This window comes from Pongo abelii, chromosome 23, assembly GCF_028885655.2.
Source record: "Pongo abelii isolate AG06213 chromosome 23, NHGRI_mPonAbe1-v2.0_pri, whole genome shotgun sequence".
Lineage (NCBI taxonomy): Eukaryota > Metazoa > Chordata > Mammalia > Primates > Hominidae > Pongo > Pongo abelii.
The window spans coordinates 49557374-49578787 of record NC_085929.1 but is presented as its reverse complement, the minus strand read 5'-3'; the positions used below and the strand labels follow the sequence as shown (position 1 = coordinate 49578787).

The following is a 21414-nucleotide window of genomic DNA, read 5'->3' as shown; positions in this document are numbered from 1 at the left end:
ACGATTGCTGTAGTGATGGCTGCCTGGCCTTGGGCAAGTTACTCACCACCTTCAAGCTTCAGTTCCCATATTTACAAGGCAGGGAGGATGTCACACACGTTAGAATAACTGCTATCAAAAAATAGAAGATAACAGGTATTGTCCAGGATGTGGAGGAATTGGAACTCTGGCACGGTTGATGGGAATGTGAAATGGTGCAGCTGCTGCGGAAAACCTTATGGAGAGTCCTCGGAAAGTTCAATGTAGAATTCCTACATGATCCAGCAGTCTCACGCTGGGTACATACCCCAGATAACTGAAAGCAAGGAGCCTGGGGTGGTGGTTTGTGCCTGTAATCCCAGCACTTTGGAAGGCCAAGGCAGGTGGCTCACTTGAGCCCAGGAGTTGGAGACGGCCTAGGCAACATAGAGAGACCGCATCTCAATTACTAAGAAAAAAAAAAAAAGAATTGAAAGCAGGCTCTCAGATATACACCCGTGTTCATAGTAGCATTAATCACAATAGCCAAAAGGTAGAAACTGATGAATGGATTTTTTTTTTTTTTTTTTTTTTTTGAGGCAGGGTCTTGCTCTATCCCCCAGGCTGGAGTGCAGTGGCATGATTTCGGCTCACTGCAATCTCTGCCTCCAGGGTTCAAGTGATTCTCCTGCCTCAGCCTCCTGAGTGGCTGGGATAATAGGCACCCGCCACCACGCCTGGCTAATTTTTGTATTTTTAGTAGAGACAGGGTTTTGCCATGTTGGCCAGGCTGGTCTTGAACTCCTGACTTCAGGTGATCTGCCTGCCTGGGCCTCCCAAAGAGCTGGGATTATAGGCATGAGCCACCAGGTCTGGCCCTGGATATTTTTTTTTAAATTATACTTTAAGTTTTAGGGTACATGTGCACAACGTGCAGGTTTGTTACATATGTATACATGTGCCATGTTGGTGTGCTGCACCCATTAAATCGTCATTTACATTAGGTATATCTCCTAATGCTATCCCTCCCCCCTCCTCCGGGCCCTGGATTTTTTAAAATGCCTTAAAAACATAAAATGAAATGTTTTCAGCCTTAAAAAAAAAAAAATCCATACTACAACAGGGATGAACCTGAGGGCATTATGCTACGTGAAATAAGCCAGTCACAAAAAGACAAAAATTAGCTGGGTGTGGTGGCACATGCCTGTGGTCCTAATTGCTCCAGAGGCTGAGGAAGGAGGATCACTTGAGGTCCAGAGCTCAAGGTTACAGTGAGCTATGATCCTGCCACTGCACCCAGCATGGGCCACAAAGCAAGACCTCCTCTCTAAAAATAAATAAATAAATAAATAAATAAATAAATAAATAAATAAATAACAAATACTGTATGATTCTACTTTCTTCCTTTCTTTTTTCTTTTTTTTTTTTTTTGGAGATGGAATCTCCCTCTGTTGCCCAGGCTGGAATGCAGTGGCATGATCTTGGCTCACTGCAACCTCCGCCTCCTGGGTTCAAGCGATCCTCCTGCCTCAGCCCACCTAGTGGCTGGGACTACAGGTATGTGCCACCATGCCCTGCTAAGTTTTGTATTTTTAGTAGAGACGGGGTTTCGCCATGCTGGCCAGGCTGGTCTCGAACTCCTGAGCTCAGGTGATCCACCCACCTCGGCCTCCCAAAGTGCTGGGATTATAGGCGTGAGCCACCGTGCCCGGCCTCTTTTTTTGATTTAATGAAGTTTTATTTTTGCAAATGTACAGTTGGTTGGACCTGTTCATGTATTGTCACCAGCAGCTATAACATGTCCACCCTTGGTATTTCTGATGTAAATTACTTGAGCTCTGTGCTTTGAAACCAGTTTGTTAAGTCCTTTACTAAGGTTCTCCTGAAGGGCTGCCCTGGCCAGGAAGCCTCGAATCTTCAGTTTGTCAGACACCACAGCAGGGCTTATAAGTTTATGGTTGGGAACTTCCTTACAGAGATTGTCATAGGTAGGTTTGTCAAACACGACTCACTTATTGAGCTTGTCCCGGACTTTGCCTTTGGACCACTTCTTCTTTTGGGCCCTGCCCCCAGACTTGTTCACTGAATCTTTGTCTTTCTTAGCGACTTTCCGGTGTCTTCCTTCTTCTTGTCATCCTTGGATGGCACTGCGAAGCTCAGCGAGCAGCAGCGAACACTTTCTTCCCTCCCTCCCTCCCTTCCTTCCTCCTCTTTCTTTCTTCTTTTTTTTTTTTTTTTTTTTTTGCAGAGACGAGGTCCCCCTATATTGCCCAGGCTGGTCTCAAACTCCTGGGCTCAGGCAATCCTCCTGCCTCAGGCTCCCAAAATGCTGGGATTACAGGCGTGAGCCACTGTGCCCGGTCCGGCCCAGATTCCACTTAGATGAGGTACTTAGGGAGTCTAATTCATTAAGACAGAAAGTCTTAACCAGGGGTTGGGGAAGGAAGGATGGGGAATTGTGTTCAATGGGTAAAGAGTTTTAGTTTTGCAAGATGATAAAGTCTTGGAGATTGGTTGCACAACAATGTGAATATATTTAACATCACTGAACTGTACATTGAAAAATGGCTAAGATGGTTACGTTTTATGTTATATGTATTTTACCAATTTTTCTTTTTTTTTTTTTTTAGACGGAGTCTCGCTCTGTCGCTAGGCTGGAGTGCAGTGGTGTGATCTCGGCTCACTGCAACCTCTGCCTCCCAGGTTCAAGCGATTCTCCTGCCTCAGCTCCCTGAGTAGCTGGGACTACAGGCGTGTGCCACCATGCCCGGCTAATTTTTGTATTTTTAATAGAGATGGGTTTTCACCATGTTGGCCAGAATGGTCTCGATCTCTTGACCTCATGATCCGCCCACCTCGGCCTCCCAAAGTGCTGAGATTACAGGCGTGAGCCACTGCGCCCGGCCAATTTACCACTATTTTTTAAAAAGTGGTGATAACACCATTAACTCAGCAGAGTTCTTGTGGGGATTCATTGAGGGGAGTTGTGGCCAGCTTCTTAGGGTAGGGCCAGCCTCATGGGCCTGTGACCTGTACAGACCCATAGGACCCGGTGCTCAGACAAGCCCTGTAGTTAGTTTAATGCTGCTGTCGCCATCTTAAAGTTTTTTTTTTTTTTTTTAAGATGGAGTCTCGCCCTGTTGCCCAGGCTGGAGTACAATAGTGCAATCTTGGCTCACTGTAATCTCTGTCTCCCAGGTTCAAACAATTCTCCTGCCTCAGCCTCCCAAATAGCTGGGATTACAAGTGCGCACCACCATGCCCGGCAAATTTTTGTATTTTTAGTAAAGACGGGGTTTCACCATGTTGGCCAGGCTGGTCTCGAACTCCTGACCTTAGGTGATCCACCCGCCTCGGCCTCCCAAAGTGCTGGGATTACAGGCGTGAGGCACCATGCCTTGCCTTAAAATTCCTTTTTTTTTTTTTTAACTTTTTTTCTCTAAGAGACAGGGTCTTCTTCTGTTGGCCAGGCTGGAGTGTAGTGGCGGGATCATAGCTCATTGCAGCCTCAATCTCCTAGGCTCAAGTGATCCACCTCAGTCTCCTGAGTAGCTGAGTAGAACTGCTGGTGTACGCCCCCATACCCGGCTGATTAAAAAGATTTTTTTTTTTTTTTTTTTTTTTTTTTTGAGACGGAGTCTCTCTCTTTTGCCCAGGCGGGACTGCAGTGGCACTATCTCGGCTCACTGCAAGCTCCGCCTCCCGGGTTCACGCCCTTCTCCTGCCTCAGCCTCCCAAGTAGCTGGGACTACAGGCGCCCGCCACAGCACCCAGCTAATTTTTTTGTATTTTTAGTAGAGATGGAGTTTCACCATGTTAGCCAGGATGGTCTCGATCTCCTGACCTCGTGATCCGCCTGCCTCGGCCTTCCAAAGTGCTGGGATTACAGACGTGAGCCACCGCGCCCGGCCTTTTTTTTTTTTTAGAAATGGGGTCTTGCTATATTGGCCAGGCTAGTCTGGAACTCCTGACCTCAAGCGATCCTCCCATCTTGGCCTCCCAAAGTACAGGGATTGCAGGCATGAGGCAACATGATGGAAGGCTACAATGTTTATTGAACACTTTACTATGCCAGGCCCTAGCCACATCTTGCAAGCTTTCACTCATCTCCTGGGTTTAAGGTGAGAACACTGTAGTCAGAAGCCTTGGGACTTCTCAAGGCCTCGCAACCAGACAGCAGCTGAAGGGTATGAATTGGCAATTTGGACTCCAGATTAGTGTTCGTTCCACTAGATGGTGCCAAAAGTAAACGATGACGGGCTGAATGTGCTCTGGGCCTGGGAGGCGGTTGTGTGGGAGATTATAGGAAGTGATGTTAGCAAAGCTCCAACCATCACTAAGAAAGCACGCCACCACCCCTCCTGAGAGGCAGCAGCATGAATGGTCAGGTGTCCTGGATTCCAAGCCAGACTCTGTCACTTACAAGTTGCACAAGTTTGCATAACTCTTTAAATTGATGAAATTAAAAATGAATAATTGTATAGAAAATTCGAGGTAACACAGGTCTATAACGAGAATAATAAACTTTTTTTTTTTTTTTTGAGACGGAGTCTTGTTCTGTCGCCCAGGCTTGAGTGCAGTGGCACGATCTTGGCTCACTGCAACCTCTGCCTCCCGGGTTCAAGCGATTCTTTTGCCTCAGCCTAGCCAGGATGGTCTCGATCTCCTGACCTCGTGATCCACCCGCCTCTGTCTCCCAAAGTGCTGGGATTACAGGTGTGAACCACCGCGCCTGGCCCAGATAAACACTTTTAAAAAATTATTTTATTTTTATGTTATTATTATTATTATTATTATTTTGAGATGGAGTCTCGCTCTATCGCCCAGGCTGGAGTGCAGTGGCGCAACATCACCATTTCTTCAGATAAGGAAGCAGAGGTAGAAGGGGTAGGAGAGGCTAAACAGCGGATTAACACCGAACCCAGGATTCGGACCTAATCATCGTACCACTCTACGTTTCTTTTTAGACTTAATCCTGTGCTCCAGACCCTTCTCAGTCTCCTTTCTGGGCCCCGAGAAGATGGACGGCCTGGCATTTCCTAGGATCCAAGCCCTGGGAATAGCGGCCACCCGAGGTAAGGAGCCCAAAGGAGCCCCAGGCAAGTCTGACTCCGGAAGTAGTCGCAGCGCCGGCGGTCGCGTCCTGGGTTGCCAGGGCGCCGCCCTGGAAGTAGAGTGCAGCGCGGGGCGGGGCGGGGTGGTGTGCCTGGCAGCAGGCTGCGTCCTCCTGCGAGCGCCGGAGAGGGGCTGGAGGCGGGGCGGGGGCGCGGCTCGAGGTATCCCTGCAGGGCGCTCTTCCGAGTCTCTCGGCGCTGTGAGCCCACAGGTGAGGTCCTGTCCCCCAGGCCGCCGCCTCCCGGGCACCGAGGGTGTGGCTGCGCGCGGGCTGGCGAGTGCGCATGGGTGAGAGAGTGTGGGCGCCAGTGTCTACGCGGCTGCGAAAATGCGGTTGAGATGCTGCTTGCCGGATCCGCGTCCTCCAGGAAGTCCGCGCTAACCACCGTGCCTTTCTCCCTCCGCTGAGTTCCTATGACTTACCTCGTGCTGTCCGACTGTTGTAATTGCATCATTATATTTATTATTTGTTATCCCAGACTTTCATTGTTCCTACACGTTTCCCATTCGTTTGCAATCTGTGTTGTTTCTGTTGGCATCTTTTGCAGGGCGCAGTGTACCTGTGGAGAGAACTCAGGGCAGGAGACAAGAACCTTGTGTCTTCCCTCTAGGTGACTGGACCAAGACATTTCCCCTCTCTGATTCCCCATCAGCTAAGAGGGCAGGCTGGGGTAGTCATCCTTTTCCATAGAGTAGCTGGGGCATTAGAGGAGATTAATTCTGGAAGTGAAAGTATCTTATCATTGTTAGCCCTTTTGGCATTTGCAAAGCAGGTTCTTTGCTCAGGAAACGTTTGATGAGCACATTATGGTGCCGGGTTGTGGCGGTACAAAAAGATGGGCCCCGGCCAGGCGCGGTGGCTCACGCCTGTAATCCCAGCACTTTGGGAGGCCGAAGCGGGAGGATCACGAGGTCAAGAGATCGAGACCACCCTGGCTAACACGGTGAAACCCCGTCTCTACTAAAAATACAAAAAAAAAAATTAGCCGGGCGTGGTGGTGGGCGCCTGTAGTCCCAGCTACTCGGGAGGCTGAGGCAGAGAATGGCGTGAACCTGGGAGGCGGAGCTTGCAGTGAGCCGAGATTGCGCCACTGCACTCCAGCCTGGGCGACAGAGCGAGATTCTGTCTCAAAAAAACAAAAACAAAAACAAACAAAAAAAAAGATGGGCCCTGCTCTGCCCTCAAATTACAGACACTGGTAAGCAGTCACTGTGGAGCATGGTACTGTCACCCAGTGTGGGCGTGGAGATGGACAGTGACAATACCGCCGTGAACGAATGCACTGCTCAACGCGAAGTCGTCATTGACATTGTTATTACTTGATTTATTTGTTTATTTATTTTTAGACGGAGTCTCACTTTGTTGCCCAGGCTGGAGTGCGGTCGCTCTCGGCTCACTGCAACCTCCGCCTCCCGGGTTCAAGCAATTCTCCTGCCTCAGCCTCCCGTGTAGCTGTGATTACAGGCACGCGCCACCATGCCCGGCTAATTTTTTAAATTTTAGTAGAGATAGGGTTTCGCCATGTTGGCCAGGCTGGTCTCGAGCTCCTGACCTTAGGTGATCTGCCCACCTCGGCCTCCCAAAGTGCTGGGATTACAAGCGTGAGCCACTGTGCCTGGCCATATTCTTGTTCTTTTTTTTTTTTGAGACCGTCTCGCACTGTCACCTAGGCGCTGGAGTGTGCAGTGGTGCGATCTTGGCTCACTGCAACCTCTGCCTCCCGGGTTCAAGCAATCCTCCCACCTCAGCCTCCCAGATAGCTAGGATTACAGACGCCCACCACCACGCCCGGCTGATATTTGTATTTTTAGTAGAGACAGGGTTTCACCATGTTGGCCAGCCTGGTCTTGAATTCCTGACCTCAGGTGATCCACCCACCTTGGCCTCCCAAAGTGTTGGGATTACAGGCGTGAGCCACTGTGCCCTGCTAAGAATCTGTATTTCTTTTTTTTTTTTTTTTTTTTTTGAGATGGAGTCTCACTCTGTTGCCCAGGCTGGAGTGCGGTGGCGCGATGCCAGCTCACTGCAACCTCCACCTCCCAGGTTGAAGTGATTCTTGTGCATCAGCCTTCTGAGTAGCTGGGATTACAGATGTGCACCACCACGCGCAGCTAATTTTATATTTTTAGTAGAGACGGGGTTTCACCATGTTAGCCAGGCTGGTCTCAAACTCCCGACCTCAGGTGATCCACCTGCCTTGGCCTCCCAAAGAATCTGTATTTCTAACAAGCTCCAGGTGCTGCTCACCCATGGGCCATGCTTTGAGTAGCACTAGACTAAATGATTGCTTACAACCCAAGTGCCATGGAGAAAATAAAGTGACAATGTGGTGGACTCAGGAGGATTGAGATTGAGTGGTTGGGGAAAGCCACTCTGAGCAGTTGACTTTTGAGAAGGGACAGATCTGGAGGAAGAGCAAAGGCTTAAGACAAAATGCAGCCTGTGGGGTGTCAGGAGCTGAAAGAAGGCCAGGGGCTAAAGAGGGTTGGTGAGAGACAAGGCCTAAGAGGTGATGGTCCATATCTGCAGGGCTGGCCTGGTAGGCCATGGAGGACCACTAGCTTCGTTCTGAATGCAGTATGAAGCTACTGTGGGGTAGTGAGCAGGGTGACATGGTTAGTGTTGTGTGTGTCACACATTGGTCCACTGCTGGGTGGGAAATGGGTTGTAGTGGAGTGAGGAGAGTAGCAGGGGACAGAGTGGGGCCTGCTGCAGTTGCCCAGGAGAGAGGGGACATTATGGGAGTTGAGGATGGATTTGGAATCTTCTGGAGTGGAGCTGACCTGATTTGCTGCTGGATCAAATTAACCATCCCTTCCTTCCCCGGCCACAGTTGAACTGTGATGTGTTGTTGAAGCTCTTTGCTGCAGGCAGGCCTTGCAGCTTGTTAAATGTGTCTCCTGCGCTCCTTGCCCCCATCTGGGCTCTCAGTTTAATGTCTGTTACAGGCCTAGCACTGAATGGCTGTCAGGGCTGTGTGGATGGATGAGAAGTTAGAACACCAATGGCCCTGATATCCAGGGTGTTCGTGGGAAACCTTCTCTTCGAGCTCATTATGATCCTACCCAGTTGCCCCAGGAGCGAGACCCCAGGTTGTCTTCTGAAAATAACCAGCAGCTCTCTGGTTTCAGGATGGCTTTCTGTGGTTGATACACCTCAGGTGGTGACAGCCCCAACTCCAATTTTGAGCTGCATTCAACATAAAAGGTCAATATGTCACTCTCTGTTTTTCTTGGTTAGGTTTTTATGATGCTCAGTTTAGAAAGTGGCATAAAATTCAGATGCATCAATTCACGTGAACCAGGAGAGATAATAACACGTTACTCAGTACCCTTAACCCCATTTCTGTTTTCTGTTTTAGGAGGAAGCAACAATAAAACAATCTGATATCAGGTATTTATTTACTTTTCTAAGGAAAACGGCTTAGTATTGCTTAGGGTTGGGAAGGAGTCACCCATTCTTCCGCACTGTGGGGCGTGGTCCGGTGGATCACTTGTCTACACATGATTTTGGAGCCCCACACCAGGCCTGGCTGGCTGCATGCCCGACATGAGAACAGACACGAGTCAGCCCACTCCTGAGCCAGCCCACTCTGCTGCCCCACAGGAGGTTGCTCTCTGATGTGGGAGGCACATTCGAAATAACAGTTGCCATCTGCTGTGGGAGGGAAGTGTGTAGGCTGTCCACAGGCTGCACTCTCTCCTCTTCTTTTTATTCTCTGGCCCCCATTTCCCTCATCTGTAAAATGGGGAGAATTCCTGCTGTATTAGTCTGTTCTCATGCTGCTAATAAAGACATACCCAAAACTGGGTAATTTATAAAAGGAAGAGTTTTAATTGACTCACAGTCACAATCATGGCGGAAGGTGAAGGAAGAGCAAAGGCACGTTATACATGGTGGCAGGCAAGAGAGCTTGTGCAGGGGAACCTGCATTTATAAAACCATCAGATCTCACAAGATTTATTCACTACCATGAGAACAGTACAGGGGAACCACTCCCATGATTCGTGTATCTCCACCTTGCCCTGCCCTTGACTCGTGGGGATTATTACAACTCAAGGTGAGATTGGGATACAGACAAATCATATCATCTGCCTTTGGGCATCACATGAGACGATAATATACACAGTGGAGAAGAATATTCATAAACTACCCCACCCAGTACCTGACACATGCTAGAGCTTAATAAGTGGTAGTTTTGCCGGGCGCGGTGGCTCACACCTGTAATCCCAGCACTTTGGGAGGCCGAGGCAGGCGGATCACGAGGTCAGGAGATGGAGACCATCCTGGCTGACACAGTGAAACCTCGTCTCTATTGAAAATACAAAAAATTAGCCAGGCATGGTGGCATGCGCCTGTAGTCCCAGCTACTCGGGAGGCTGAGGCAGGAGAATCGCTTGAACCTGGAAGGTGGAGGTTGCAGTGAGCTGAGATCGCGCCACTGCACTCCAGCCTGGGCGACAGAGCGAGATGCCATCTCAAAAAAAAAAAAAAAAGGTGGTAGCTTTTGTTCTTAATGATGATATAAATTTGTCATTCCTTATTCTGTGCAGGCATGGTTGAGCTCCAGTGCCCAGGGCTAGAATTACTCCAACCTAACCACCTGATGATAAGAGATCGGAAGCTTGTGGTTGAAACCTAGAAAAAAGGCTGGGCGCGGTGGCTCACGCCTGTAATCACAACACTTTGGGAGGCCGAGGCAGGCAGATCACAAGGTCAGGAGATCGAGACCGTCCTGGCTAACACGGTGAAACCCCATCTCTACTAAAAATACAAAAAATTAGCCAGGCGTGGTGGCGGGCGCCTGTAGTCCCGGCTACTCGGGAGGCTGAGGCAGGAGAATGGCATGAGCCTGGGAGGCGGAGCTTGCAGTGAGCCGAGATCGCGCCACTGCACTCCAGCCTGGGCGACTGAGCGAGACTACATCTGAAAAAAAAAAAAAGAAACCTAGAAAAAGCAGGTGGGGAGCCTGCAAAGAAAGAAAGAAAGAAAAAGATGTCAGCTGGGCACAGTGGCTCTGAGCCACCTGTAATCCCAACACTTTGGCAGGCTGAGGTGGACGGATCGCCTGAGGTTAGGAGTTCAAGACCAGCCTGGACAACATGGTGAAACCCAACCTCTACTAAAAATAAAAAATTAGCTGGGCATTGTGGTGGGTGCCTGTAATCCCGGCTACTCAGGAGGCTGAGGCAGGAGAATCGCTTGAACCTGGGAGGCAGAGGTTGCAGTGAGCCGAGATTGAGCCACTGCACTCCAGCCTGGGCAGCAGAGCTAGACTGCATCTCAAAAAAGAAAAAAAAATATGTTTAGAGTTTTTTCAGAAGACAGGAACTCTGTTTCTATCTTCCTTGGTATCCCTTTTGACGAGAATAAGGATTTAGTTTATTTTAATGCCATGATATTGTTAGGTAAAATGGTTAGTATAAAGTATGACACAAAGTAGCAATTTGGTAAGCATTAGTAAATAATCTCAAGGAAATTAATCAAACTGCTTTGAGAGTCTCAACTTGTTAAATCTCAGTTGGCTCAGTTGATCTGTCAAGACACTTGTAGCTGACACATATCCTTTTTTCATTTTTTTTTCTTGATTAATTAAATCAAGAATTTTGCTCAGGGAAGGTGATCATATCCCCAACTCAGGAATAAATCCAAATTAGCCTGAGCCAGTTTGATACGCTCATTCCCTTGCCAGTGGGTTTTTGTTGTTGTTGTTGTTATGGTTGTTGTTTTTGAGATGGAGTTTGTTCTTGTTGCCCAGGCTGCAGTGCAATGGTGCAGTCTTGGCTCACTGCTGTCTCCGCCTCTTGGGTTCAAGCAGTTCTCATGCCTCAGCCTCCCGAGTAGCTGGGATTACAGGCATGCGTCACCATGCCCAGCTAATTTTGTATTTTTAGTAGAGACGGGGTTTCTGTTGGTCCAACTGGCCTTGAATTCGTGACCTCAGGTGATCCGTCCATCTCGGCCTTCCAAAGTGCTGGGATTACAGGTGTAAGCCACGACACTTGATCAGCCTATGTTTGTTTTAGGAATTGGTGGGTAATAAAATTTTGGCCAGTGAGAGAGCTATATATGTTTTTTGTTTGTTTGTTTGTTTGTTTGAGACGGAGTCTCGCTCTGTCACCCAGGCTGGACTGCAGTGGTGCAATCTTGGCTCACTGCAAGCTCCGCCTCCCAGGTTCATGCCATTCTCCTGCCTCAGCCTTCTGAGTAGCTGGGACTACAGGCGCCCGCCACCATGCCCAGCTAATTTTTTGTATTTTTTTAGTAGAGAAGAGTTTTCACCATGTTAGCCAGGATGGTCTCGATCTCCTGACCTCGTGATCCACCCACCTCAGCCTCCCAGAGTGCTAGGATTACAGGCATGAGCCGCTGCGCCCAGCCTATATATGTATTTTTAAAAAGGAGTATTGTTGGTCTTTATTTATTATTATTATTATTTTTGAGACGGAGTTTTGTTCTTGTCACCCAGGCTGGAGTGCAATGGCATGATCTCGGCTCATTGCAACTTCTGCCTCCTGGGTTGAAGCGATTCTCCTGCCTTAGTCTCCCAAGTAGCTGGGATTACAGGCGCCCGCCACCATGCCCAGCTAATTTTTGTATTTTTAGTAGAGACGGGGTTTCGCCATGTTGGCCAGGCTGGTCTCGAATTCCTGACCTCAGGTGATCCACCCACCTCGGCCTCCCAAAGTGCTGGGATTACAGGCATAAGCCACCGCGCACAGCCTATTTTTTATTATTTTTGATACGAGTCTCATCCTGTTGCCCAGGCTGGAGTGCAGTGGTACAATCTCAGTCCACTGCAAACTCCGCCTCCTGGGTTCAAGCAATTCTCCTGCCTCAGCCTCTCGAATAGCTGGGATTGCAGGCGCACGCCACCATGCCCGGCTAATTTTTGTATTTTTAGGAGAGACGGTATTTCACCATGTTGGTCAGGCTGGTCTCGAACTCCTGACCTTAGGTGATCCACCCACCTCAGCCTTCCAGAGTGCTGGGATTACAGGCGTAAGCCACTACGCCCCACGCCGTGTCTGGCTTTTTTTTTTTTTTCCAAAAGATTTTCTCACATAAAAAGAAACCCTGAAAAAGAAACAGGCTTTTCCTCTCCTGGAAATGTAGCTGTCTTGACTGGGCTTGACTGAGGACAGAGCCAATTTTCTGAGGATGGCAAAATGGAAAATGGGAAGAACTCAAGCTATTGGTGATGATATCAAGCCCAGAAATTACCAGCTCTGGTGCCTTTGTAGATATTATTAATGTGACGTAATCAATTATCTGTGTTGTTTAAAAAAAAAAAATGGAAGGGGTCCAGGTGTGGTGGCTCACACCTGTAATCCCAGCACTTTGGGAGGCAGAAGGGGATGGATCACTTGAGGTCAGGAGTTTGAGACTAGCCTGGTAAACATGGTGAAATCCCATCTCTACTAAAAGTAGAAAAACTAGCCAGGTGCGGAGGCATGTGCCTGTAATCCCAGCCACTTGGGAGGCTGAGGCAGGAGAATCGCTTGAACCCAGGAGGCGGAGATTGCAGTGAGCCAAGATGGTGCCATTGCGCTCCAGCCTGAGTGACAGAGCAAGACTCTGACTCACAAAAAAAAAAAAAAATAGGCCAGGTGTGGTGGCCCAGCACTTTGGGAGGCCGAAGCGGGTGGATCATGAGGTCAGGAGTTCAAGACCAACCTGGCTAACATGGTGAAACCCCTATCTCTACTAAAAATACAAAAATTAGCTGGGTGTGGTGGCAGGCGCCTGTAGTCCTAGCTACTGGGGAGGCTGAGGCAGAGAATGCTTGAACCCAGGAGGCGGAGGTTGCAGTGAGCTGAGATCGCGCCACTGCACTCCAGCCTGGGCGACTGAGCGAGACTCTGTCTCAAAAAAATAGAAAAATAAAATAAAATAAATAAAAAAATGGAAGGGGTGTGTGGGGAGCTTTGGAGCAAAGCTCTTTCTGCTGCATGTACTTGTTTCAGACAAGTTAGGACTTCCCCATAAGTTTGTGGGGACACAGCTTAACCCATAACAACACATCTCTATGGGAGCGACTGTCAAAAGCAGAGTCAGGTTCAAGGGACTCACCTGGAGGGTTTACCCACTCCCTCCCTTACGCACTGAATATTTACCGTGGGCCTTGCCTGTGCCTGGGCTTGTGCTAGAGATGTTCAGGTCAGGCAGGATGGACGGTGGGCTTTGATGCACGTGCCTGCACCACAGCCTGGAAAGATTCTGTGCAGCCGGGCGCAGTGGCTCCCGCCTGTCATCCCAGCACTTTGAGAGGCCGAGGCAGATGGATCACCTGAGGTCGGGAGTTTGAGACCAGCCTGGCCAACATGGTGAAACCCCATCTCTACTAAAAATACAAAAATTAGCCAGGCATGGTGATGGGCGCCTGTAATCCCAGCTACTTGGGAGGCTGAGGCAGAAGAATCGCTTGAGCCCAGGAGGCGGAGGTTGCAGTGAGCCAAGGTCGCTCCAGCCTGGGTGACAGAGTGAGACTGTCTCAAAAAAAAAAAAGAATTGCTTGAACCCAGGAGGCAGTGAGTCAAGATGTGCCATTGCACTCTAGCCTGGGCAACAGAGCAAGACTTTGTCTAAAAAAAAAAAAAAAAAAGTCATGCAGGAGTGGGAACAGGTGACTCAGAGTCCCACCCTCCTGTGTTTATAGAAGGAATGTACTTAAAGGGCTGAAATGCAAAGTAGGCAATTCTGAGTGCCAACAAGGATGGCAGGAGAGGAGACAGAGGGTCTGGGGAGGGCAGCTTAGCTCCATCCAGCTAAGGCTGAGAATGGCTGTCTGTGGAGGGAGTGGCCTTTGAACTGTACCTTGCATGATTGGTAGGAGTTGGAGAAGAGGCAGTGCAGAGGGGCCGTTCCAGGTGGGGCACAGGGTGTACACAGGCTTGCAGGCCGGAGGAAAAGGTCGGGCAGGTGTGGGAAGGGGCGGAGCTCAGCTGGAGTGAGGGGTGTGTGCCATGAAGGTGGTGTGGCAGCTTGAGAAGGCCAGCTGGAGCCAGTAAGTAATACAGTTCAGAAATTCTTACTGTAATGGGAAGACCTTAAGAGCATCTTTTGGTGTACATTCGTTAAACAAAATGCCAGCCACTGAATATTCTGGCTAGTTATGGTTTTGTCGTAGTATTCTTAAAATGGTTAAAGAGGCCAGGCGCGGTGGCTCACGCCTATAAATCCAGCACTTTGGGAGGCTGAGGCGGGCAGATCGCTAGAGCCTGGGAGTTTGAGACCAGCCTGGCCAACATGGGGAAACCCTGTCTCTACAAAAAATACAAAAATTAGCCGGGTGTGGTGGCACTTGCCTGTAGTCGCAGATACTCAGGAGGCTCAGGTAGGAGAATCACTTGAACCCGGGAGGCGGAGATTGCAGTGACCCGAGGTCATACCACTACACTTCAGCCTGGGTGAGCAGAGTGAGAACCTGTCTCAAAAAAAAAAAAAAAAAAAAAATGGTTAAAGAGTGTCTTCTTAATGTGTATGATGTACATTTCATCTGTGTGTTAACTTTTAGGGAAGAAGGAGGGGCCGGCGTCAGTGACGTCAGGGAGACATGAGGTGAGCGTGGGTGTTGCCAGTGTTGCTCCGTCAGTGCCTATGGTAGGTACAGCCTGAGACGGCCCCTTAGGGACCATTTGTCCACACGGTGGGAGAGAGGGCGCGGGGCCTGGGAGGGACACCTGATGGTCTGGCTAAAGCACCTGCCCCACTTGCTTAGTGAAATGTGGATGAGGATGTTTGGCCCGTCTGCCTCGGTGGGTTTGGGGTCTCACACCTGGAAGCGTTGAGGCCTGGGGAAGCACTGTGTGAGAATCACGCACAGCCTGCCTGGTCTCCAGTCACTACTCTTCTGTCACCTCCAGGTAGATGTCAGTGGCTGCTGTGAGGTCACCCACTAAGATGCTTGCTTTAAGTACAACGTGTGAACCATGCAGCCTGGACGGCGGTGGTTGAGGGGGGTCCCCAGGCCGCAAGCAGGATTCATCAGGAAATCACAGCTGTGGAGGCTGAAATCACATAGTGAAAATGAAAAGTCCCCTGAGCCATTGGTGTGGCCCCTGTGTCTGCGGGTGTGAGGGGTGTGGGATGGGCTCACGCTCTGGGATGCAGCTCCCGTGGCCCCCATGTCTGCGGGTGTGAGGGGTGTGGGATGGGCTCACGCTCTGGGATGCAGCTCCCGTGGCCCCCGTGTCTGCGGGTGTGAGGGGTGTGGGATGGGCTCACGCTCTGGGATGCAGCTCCCGTGGCCCCCGTGTCTGCGGGTGTGAGGGGTGTGGGATGGGCTCACGCTCTGGGATGCAGCTCCCGTGGCCCCCGTGTCTGCGGGTGTGAGGGGTGTGGGATGGGCTCACGCTCTGGGATGCAGCTCCCGTGGCCCCCGTGTCTGCGGGTGTGAGGGGTGTGGGATGGGCTCACGCTCTGGGATGCAGCTCCCGTGGCCCCCGTGTCTGCGGGTGTGAGGGGTGTGGGATGGGCTCACGCTCTGGGGTGCAGCTCCCGTGGCCCCCGTGTCTGTGGGTGTGAGGGGTGTGGAATCGGCTCACGCTCTGGGGTGTGGCTCCCGTGGCCCCCGTGTCTGCGGGTGTGAGGGGTGTGGAATCGGCTCACGCTCTGGGGTGCGGCTCCCGTGGCCCCTGTGTCTGTGGGTGTGAGGGGTGTGGAATCGGCTCACACTCTGGGGTGTGGCTCCCGTGGCCCCCGTGTCTGTGGGTGTGAGGGGTGTGGCATTGGTTCACGCTCTGGGGTGCAGCTCCTGTGGCCCCCGTGTCTGCGGGTGTAAGGGGTGTGGGATGGGCTCACGCTCTGGGGTGCAGCTCCCATGGTCCCCATGTCTGTGGGTGTGAGGGGTGTAGGATGGGCTCATGCTCTGGGGTGCAGCTCCTGTGCTTTTACTGTCATCTTGGTGTGACTGCTGAGGTTCCACGTGCACCGTGACGGATCACCTAACAGCAGTCCTTTATACAGCATCTTGTAGCTTCCAGAGAGCGATTCTGTTTATTGCTCGTTGACCCTGTGACCTGGGTGTTGTCATCATCCTGCCAAAGGCCAGGTTCACAGAGGGAAGTGATGGGCTGTGTGGAGAGAGGCGGCACTTTAGCGTAGTATCACCCTGGCTTTGAACCAGGGCACCAGGACTCCCTTGAGTCTGGTTCCTTCTCTCCCCTCCTCTCCCCTCCCCTCCCTTCGTCTCCCCTCCCCTCCCCTCCCTTCCCTTCTCTTCTCTTCTTTTCTGACAGAGTCTTGCTGTGTCACCCAGGCTAGAGTACAATGGTGCGATCTTGGCTCACTATGACCTCCACCTCTCGGGTTCAAGCGATTCTCCTGCCTCAGCCTCCTGAGTAGCTGGGATTACAGGCATGCGCCACCATGCCCAGCTAATTTTTGTATTTTTAGCAGAGACGGGGTTTTGCCATGTTGGCCAGGCTGGTCTTGAACTCCTGACCTCAGGTGATCTGCCCGCCTCAGCCTCCCAAAGTGCTGGGATTGTAGATGTGAGCCACTGCATCTAGCTGAGTCTGGTTCTTACACAGGCTCTTAACTATTGAGCCTCAGCTTCCTCATTGGTGAAGTGGGGATGATGATGATAATAGTGAATGTCTGTTGAGTGCTTTTTTTTTTTTTTAAAGACAGGGTCTCACTCTGTCCCCCAGGTTGGAGTGCAGTGGCCTCATCCTGGCTCACAGCAGCTTGACCTCCCGGATTCAAGTGATCCTCCTGCCTCAGCCTCCCAAGTAGCTGGGACTATTGGCGCATGCCACCACGCCCAGCTAATTTTTGTATTTTTTTGTAGAGATGGGGTTTTGCCATGTTGCCCAGGCTGGTCTCAAACTCTTGGGCTCAAGTGATCCGCCTGCCTCGGCCTCTCAAAGTGCTGGGATTACAGGTGTGAGCCACCGCGCCCGGCCAGAAGATCGTCTTAAGTACAATCTGTGAATTGTACAGGCCAGATGCCTGTGGTGTGGGGGTCACCAGAGTAGGGAGGCAGCCTCTTGTAGCCTTCCTGGTCTGAGCTGGGGTGGGAGCCTTGAATCTTGGGCTGCCTGAGCAGTTTGAAAACCAGACTTTTCAGAGCAAACCGAGGTCCAGAGTCCTCCTGTAACTATGATAGCTCTGAGTCCCACAGTGGCGCTGACAGGCCTGGGACTGCAGCCAGTTTCTCCGTCTGAACTGAGCATCCCTCACGTGCCAGGCATGGAGCTGGGCCCTGGGCACATAGCAGTGAAGAAGAAAGCAAGCCAGCTCCCTGGCCCCCAGCAGGGACAGCAGGTGCTCGATACAGAGCTCCGGGGGTGCCGAGGGGTCCAGCACCTGGTTTGGAGGGTCAGGGAGGCTTTGTGGAGCAAGCAACATTCATTTATGCTGGCAGAAGAGTGGGAGGCGGCTTAGCCAGGCAGAGAGTGAGGGCAGCATGCTGCAGGCAGAGGGGCCCAGTGTGTGCGAGGCCTGTGGCAGGATTGAGAGTGGGCGGAGAAGCTCAGCATGGCAGAACAGAGGGTAAAGGAGGAGGTGGTGTGAGGTGGACCTGGAGAAGCAGGTGAGGGCCAAGGGTCTGTGTGTTTAAGTACCCTGGGGAGTCATGGAGGTTATTAAATGGGAGTGATGTGGTCAGATAAACAATTTTTTTTTTTGAGGCGGAGTCTCGCTCTGTCGCCCAGGCTGGAGTGCAGTGGCGCGATCTCGGCTCATTGCAAGCTCCACCTCCCGGGTTCACGTCATTCTCCTGCCTCAGCCTCCCGGGTAGCTGGGACTACAGGTGCCCACCACCACACCCGGCTAATTTTTTGTATTTTTATTAGAGACAGGGTTTCACTGTGTTAGCCAGGGTGGTCTCGATCTCCTGACCTCGTGATCCACCTGCCTCAGCCTCCCAAAGTGCTGGGATTACAGGCGTGAGCCACCATGCCTGGCCCAGATAAACACTTTTTTAAAAAATTATTTTATTTTATTTATTATTATTATTATTATTATTATTATTATTATTATTTTGAGATGGATTCTCGCTCTATCACCCAAGCTGGAGTGCAATGGCGCAATCTCTGCCCACTGCAACCTCTGCCTCCCAGGTTCAAGTGATTCTCCTACCTCAGCCTCCTGAGTAGCTGGGATTACAGACGCGTGCCACGATGCCCGGCTAATTTTTTGTGTTTTTTTTGTAGAGATGGGGTTTCACCGTGTTAGCCAGGATGGTCTCAATTTCCTGACCTCGTGATCTGCCCGCCTCAGCCTCCCAAAGTGTTGGGATTACAGGCGTGAGCCACCGCACCCGGCATATTTTTATTTTTTGAGACGGAGTCTCGCTCTATCACCCAGGCTGGAGGGCAGTAGCGCGATCTCAGCTCACTGCAACCTCTGCCTCCCGGGTTCAATCGATTCTGCTGCCTCAACCTCCTGAGTAGTTGGGATTACGGGTGTGCACCACCACACCTGGCTAATTTTTGTATTTTTAGTAGAGATGGGGGTTTCACCACTTTGGCCACGCTGGTCTTGAACTCCCGACCTCAGGCGAACTGCCTGCCTCAGCCTCCCAAAGTGCTGGGATTACAGGCGTGAGCCACCACGCCCAGTCCATATAAACACTTTCGGTCACTCCACAGTTACAGAGGGTGGGACTTGAAGTAGGGAGACAGGCAGTGCCTGGAGGGATGTGGGACAGGCATGCTGATCCCCACTCACCCATCGGAAGTCGGCCCGAGGGTCCCCTTCTCAGGGTGGCCCTCCCCAGCTGCCCTGTCTCTGGCTCTCAGAGCCCCATGTGCCCCTCCTTTGTGGCTCCTGGCACACTTGCAATTGAACACTCCCGGGTAGTGACTTGGTGGCTGCCTGTGTCTCCCACCATACCAGGGTTTCTCAGCCTTGGCACAGTTGACATTTGGGGCTGGATAATTGGTTGTGAGGGGTCATGTGTGCAGTCGGATGTTGAGTGGCATCCCTGGCCTGGACCTGCCTGATGCCAGAGGCATCCCCCGGTCGTGACAACCAGACTCTCTAGACATTGCCAGATGTCCCCTGGGAGATGGAATCACTCCTGGTTGAGAACCATTGCCGGGGTAAGATCGAGTTTGGCGTGGGCGTGCTGTTTAGAGGATTCCTTGGGTTTAAAGGGAAGTGAGCTGTTGAAGTTTCGTATCTCTAATATTTTGATCTCTTCCAGGATTATGGCAGGAAAAGTAAAATGGGTCACTGATATCGAGAAGTCAGTGCTGATCAATAACTTTGAAAAGAGAGGATGGGTCCAAGTGACAGAAAACGAGGACTGGAATTTTTACTGGTAAGCATACACAGCAGGGCTGGGTGGTTTCTCTGAGGCTTACGTATTGGTTTTACTAATTCCAGTGCCTCCCAGAGAGTGGCCTCAGAGCCAGTGTCTCCTGTCATGGTGCGGTCTCCCCGCACACACTTTTCCTTAAGGTTCTTTGTGAGAGTATGTGTTGTGGTGTGTTCCCATATCACTGTGTTCAGCCTGGGGTATGAAGTCTGGGGTGTTTCAGCGCAGCAACCCTGTGGGGAGTTTGGGTGAGAAACAAGAGCCTTAGCCCTCCCTTTCCAGTGAGCGTGCGTTATAGCTGGGCCAGAGGACAGGACAGAGTCTTGCTCTGTCACCCAGGCTGGAGTGCAATGGTGCGATCTCAGCTCATTGCAATCTCTGCCTCCTGGGTTCAAGCGATTCTCATGCCTTAGGCTCCCAAATACCTGGGATTACAGGCGCCACCACACCTGGCTAATTTTTTTGTATTTTTAGTAGAGACGGGGTTTCACCATGTTGGCCAGGCTGGTCTTGAACATTGTGATCCACCCGCCTCGGCCTCCCAAAGTGCTGGGATTACAGGCGTAAGCCACAGCGCCTGGCCACATTTTTTTCTAATTTTATAGAGACAGGGTCTTGCTATGTTGCCCAGGCTGGTCTTGAATTCCTGGCCTCAAGGGATCTTCCCATCTCGGCCTCCCAAAGTGCTGGGATTACAGGCATGAGCCACCATGTCCGGCCATAAATAAGAAGCAGTTTGGAGTTATTCTTTTTTTCTTTTTCTTTTTCTTTTTGGTAATAAAGCTGCTGTTTATTTATTTATTTATTTCAGAGACAGAGTCTCCCCAAGTTGCCCAGGCTGGTCTCAAACTCCTGGACTCAAGTGATCTTCCCGCTTCAGCCTCCCAAAGTGTTGGGATTATAGGCGTGAGCCACTGTACCCAGCCTTCAGAGCTATTCTCAACAAAAGCAAAAAATGGAATGAGATAAAGAAGAAAAAAGCTAAACAGTATAATAGCCTTGGCTAATTGATATATATATTTTTTTCTCTCTTTTTTTTTTTTTTTTTTTGAGATGAAGTTTCGCTCCTGTCACCCAGACTGGAGTGCAGTGGGGCAATCTCGGCTCATTGCAACCTCCACCTCCCAGGTTCAAGCGATTCTCCTGCCTCAGCCTCCCTAGTAGCTGGGATTACAGGCATGTGCCACCACGCCTGGCTTATTTTGTATTTTTAGTAGAGACGGGGGTTTCTCCATGTTGGTCAGGCTGGTCTCGAACTCCCAACCTCAGGTAATCCACCCGCCTTGGCCTTCCAAAGTGCTGGGATTACAGGCGTGAGCCACTGTGCACGGCCAAGCTAATTGATATTTTGAGAGCTCTTGTTCTGGCCGTGCACGGTGGCTCGTGCCTGTAATCCCAACACTGTGGGAGGCCAAGGCCGGTGGATCACTTGAGGCCAGGAGTTCGAGACCAGCATGGCCAACATGACAAAACCTTGTCTCTACTAAAAATACAAAAAAACTAGCTGGGCGTGGTGGTGCCTGCCTGTAATCCTAGCTACTCGGGAGACTGAGGCAGGAGAAGCGCTTGAACCCGGGAGGTGGAGGTTGCAGTGAGCTGAGATCGCGCCACTGCACTCCAGCCTGGGTGACAGTGAGACTCTGTCTCAAAAAAAATTAAAAAATAAAAATAAAAAAGAAGAACTTCTGTTCTAAGCACTAAATGTACTATCAGGTTTACAGAAAAATTGGAAACAACTAAATGTTAAACAGTTTGGGGGGGTGGGGTAAGTATTTTGAGTGGATTATGGTGCAGCCATTAAAATAATTATGATGGGCTGGGCACAGTGGCTCATGCCTATAATCCCAGCACTTTGGGAGGCCAAGGCGGGTGCATCACCTGAGGTCAGGAGTTGGGGACCAGCCTAGCCAACTTGGTGAAGCCCCATCAGTACAAAAATACAAAAATTATCTGGTGTGGTGGTACACGCCTATAATCCTAGCTACCTGGGAGGCTGAGGCAGGCAAATGGCCTGAACCTGGGAGGCAGAGGTTGCAAGTGAGCTGAAATCACACCACTGCACTCCAGCCTG

General features: G+C 50.7%; 1 protein-coding gene and 1 pseudogene across 17 annotated transcripts in view; one reads left to right on the top strand and one right to left on the bottom strand.

Annotated features, from left to right (window-relative positions):
* Positions 1-1729: 1729 nt before the first annotated feature.
* On the bottom strand, positions 1730-3002 carry LOC129052689 (small ribosomal subunit protein eS25-like; annotated as a pseudogene).
* Positions 3003-5130: 2128 nt separating this feature from the next.
* The window catches only part of TTLL1 (TTL family tubulin polyglutamylase complex subunit L1), a 64327-nt gene continuing 48043 nt past the window's right edge, over positions 5131-21414 (top strand). For 2 of the 17 annotated variants that reach the window (XM_054543574.2, XM_054543575.2), the window contains exons 1-4: positions 5140-5284; positions 8436-8467; positions 14592-14635; positions 19230-19346. In XM_054543574.2, coding sequence (XP_054399549.2) covers positions 14631-14635; positions 19230-19346 — 122 coding nt within the window. In that variant the 5' untranslated portion in view covers positions 5140-5284; positions 8436-8467; positions 14592-14630. Of the gene's footprint in view, positions 5285-5333; positions 5516-5621; positions 5685-8229; positions 8282-8435; positions 8468-14591; positions 14678-18919; positions 19126-19229; positions 19347-21414 lie in introns of those variants that run through there. The other 15 variants (XM_024240082.3, XM_054543572.2, XM_054543569.2 and 12 more) reach the window with 15 other exon arrangements.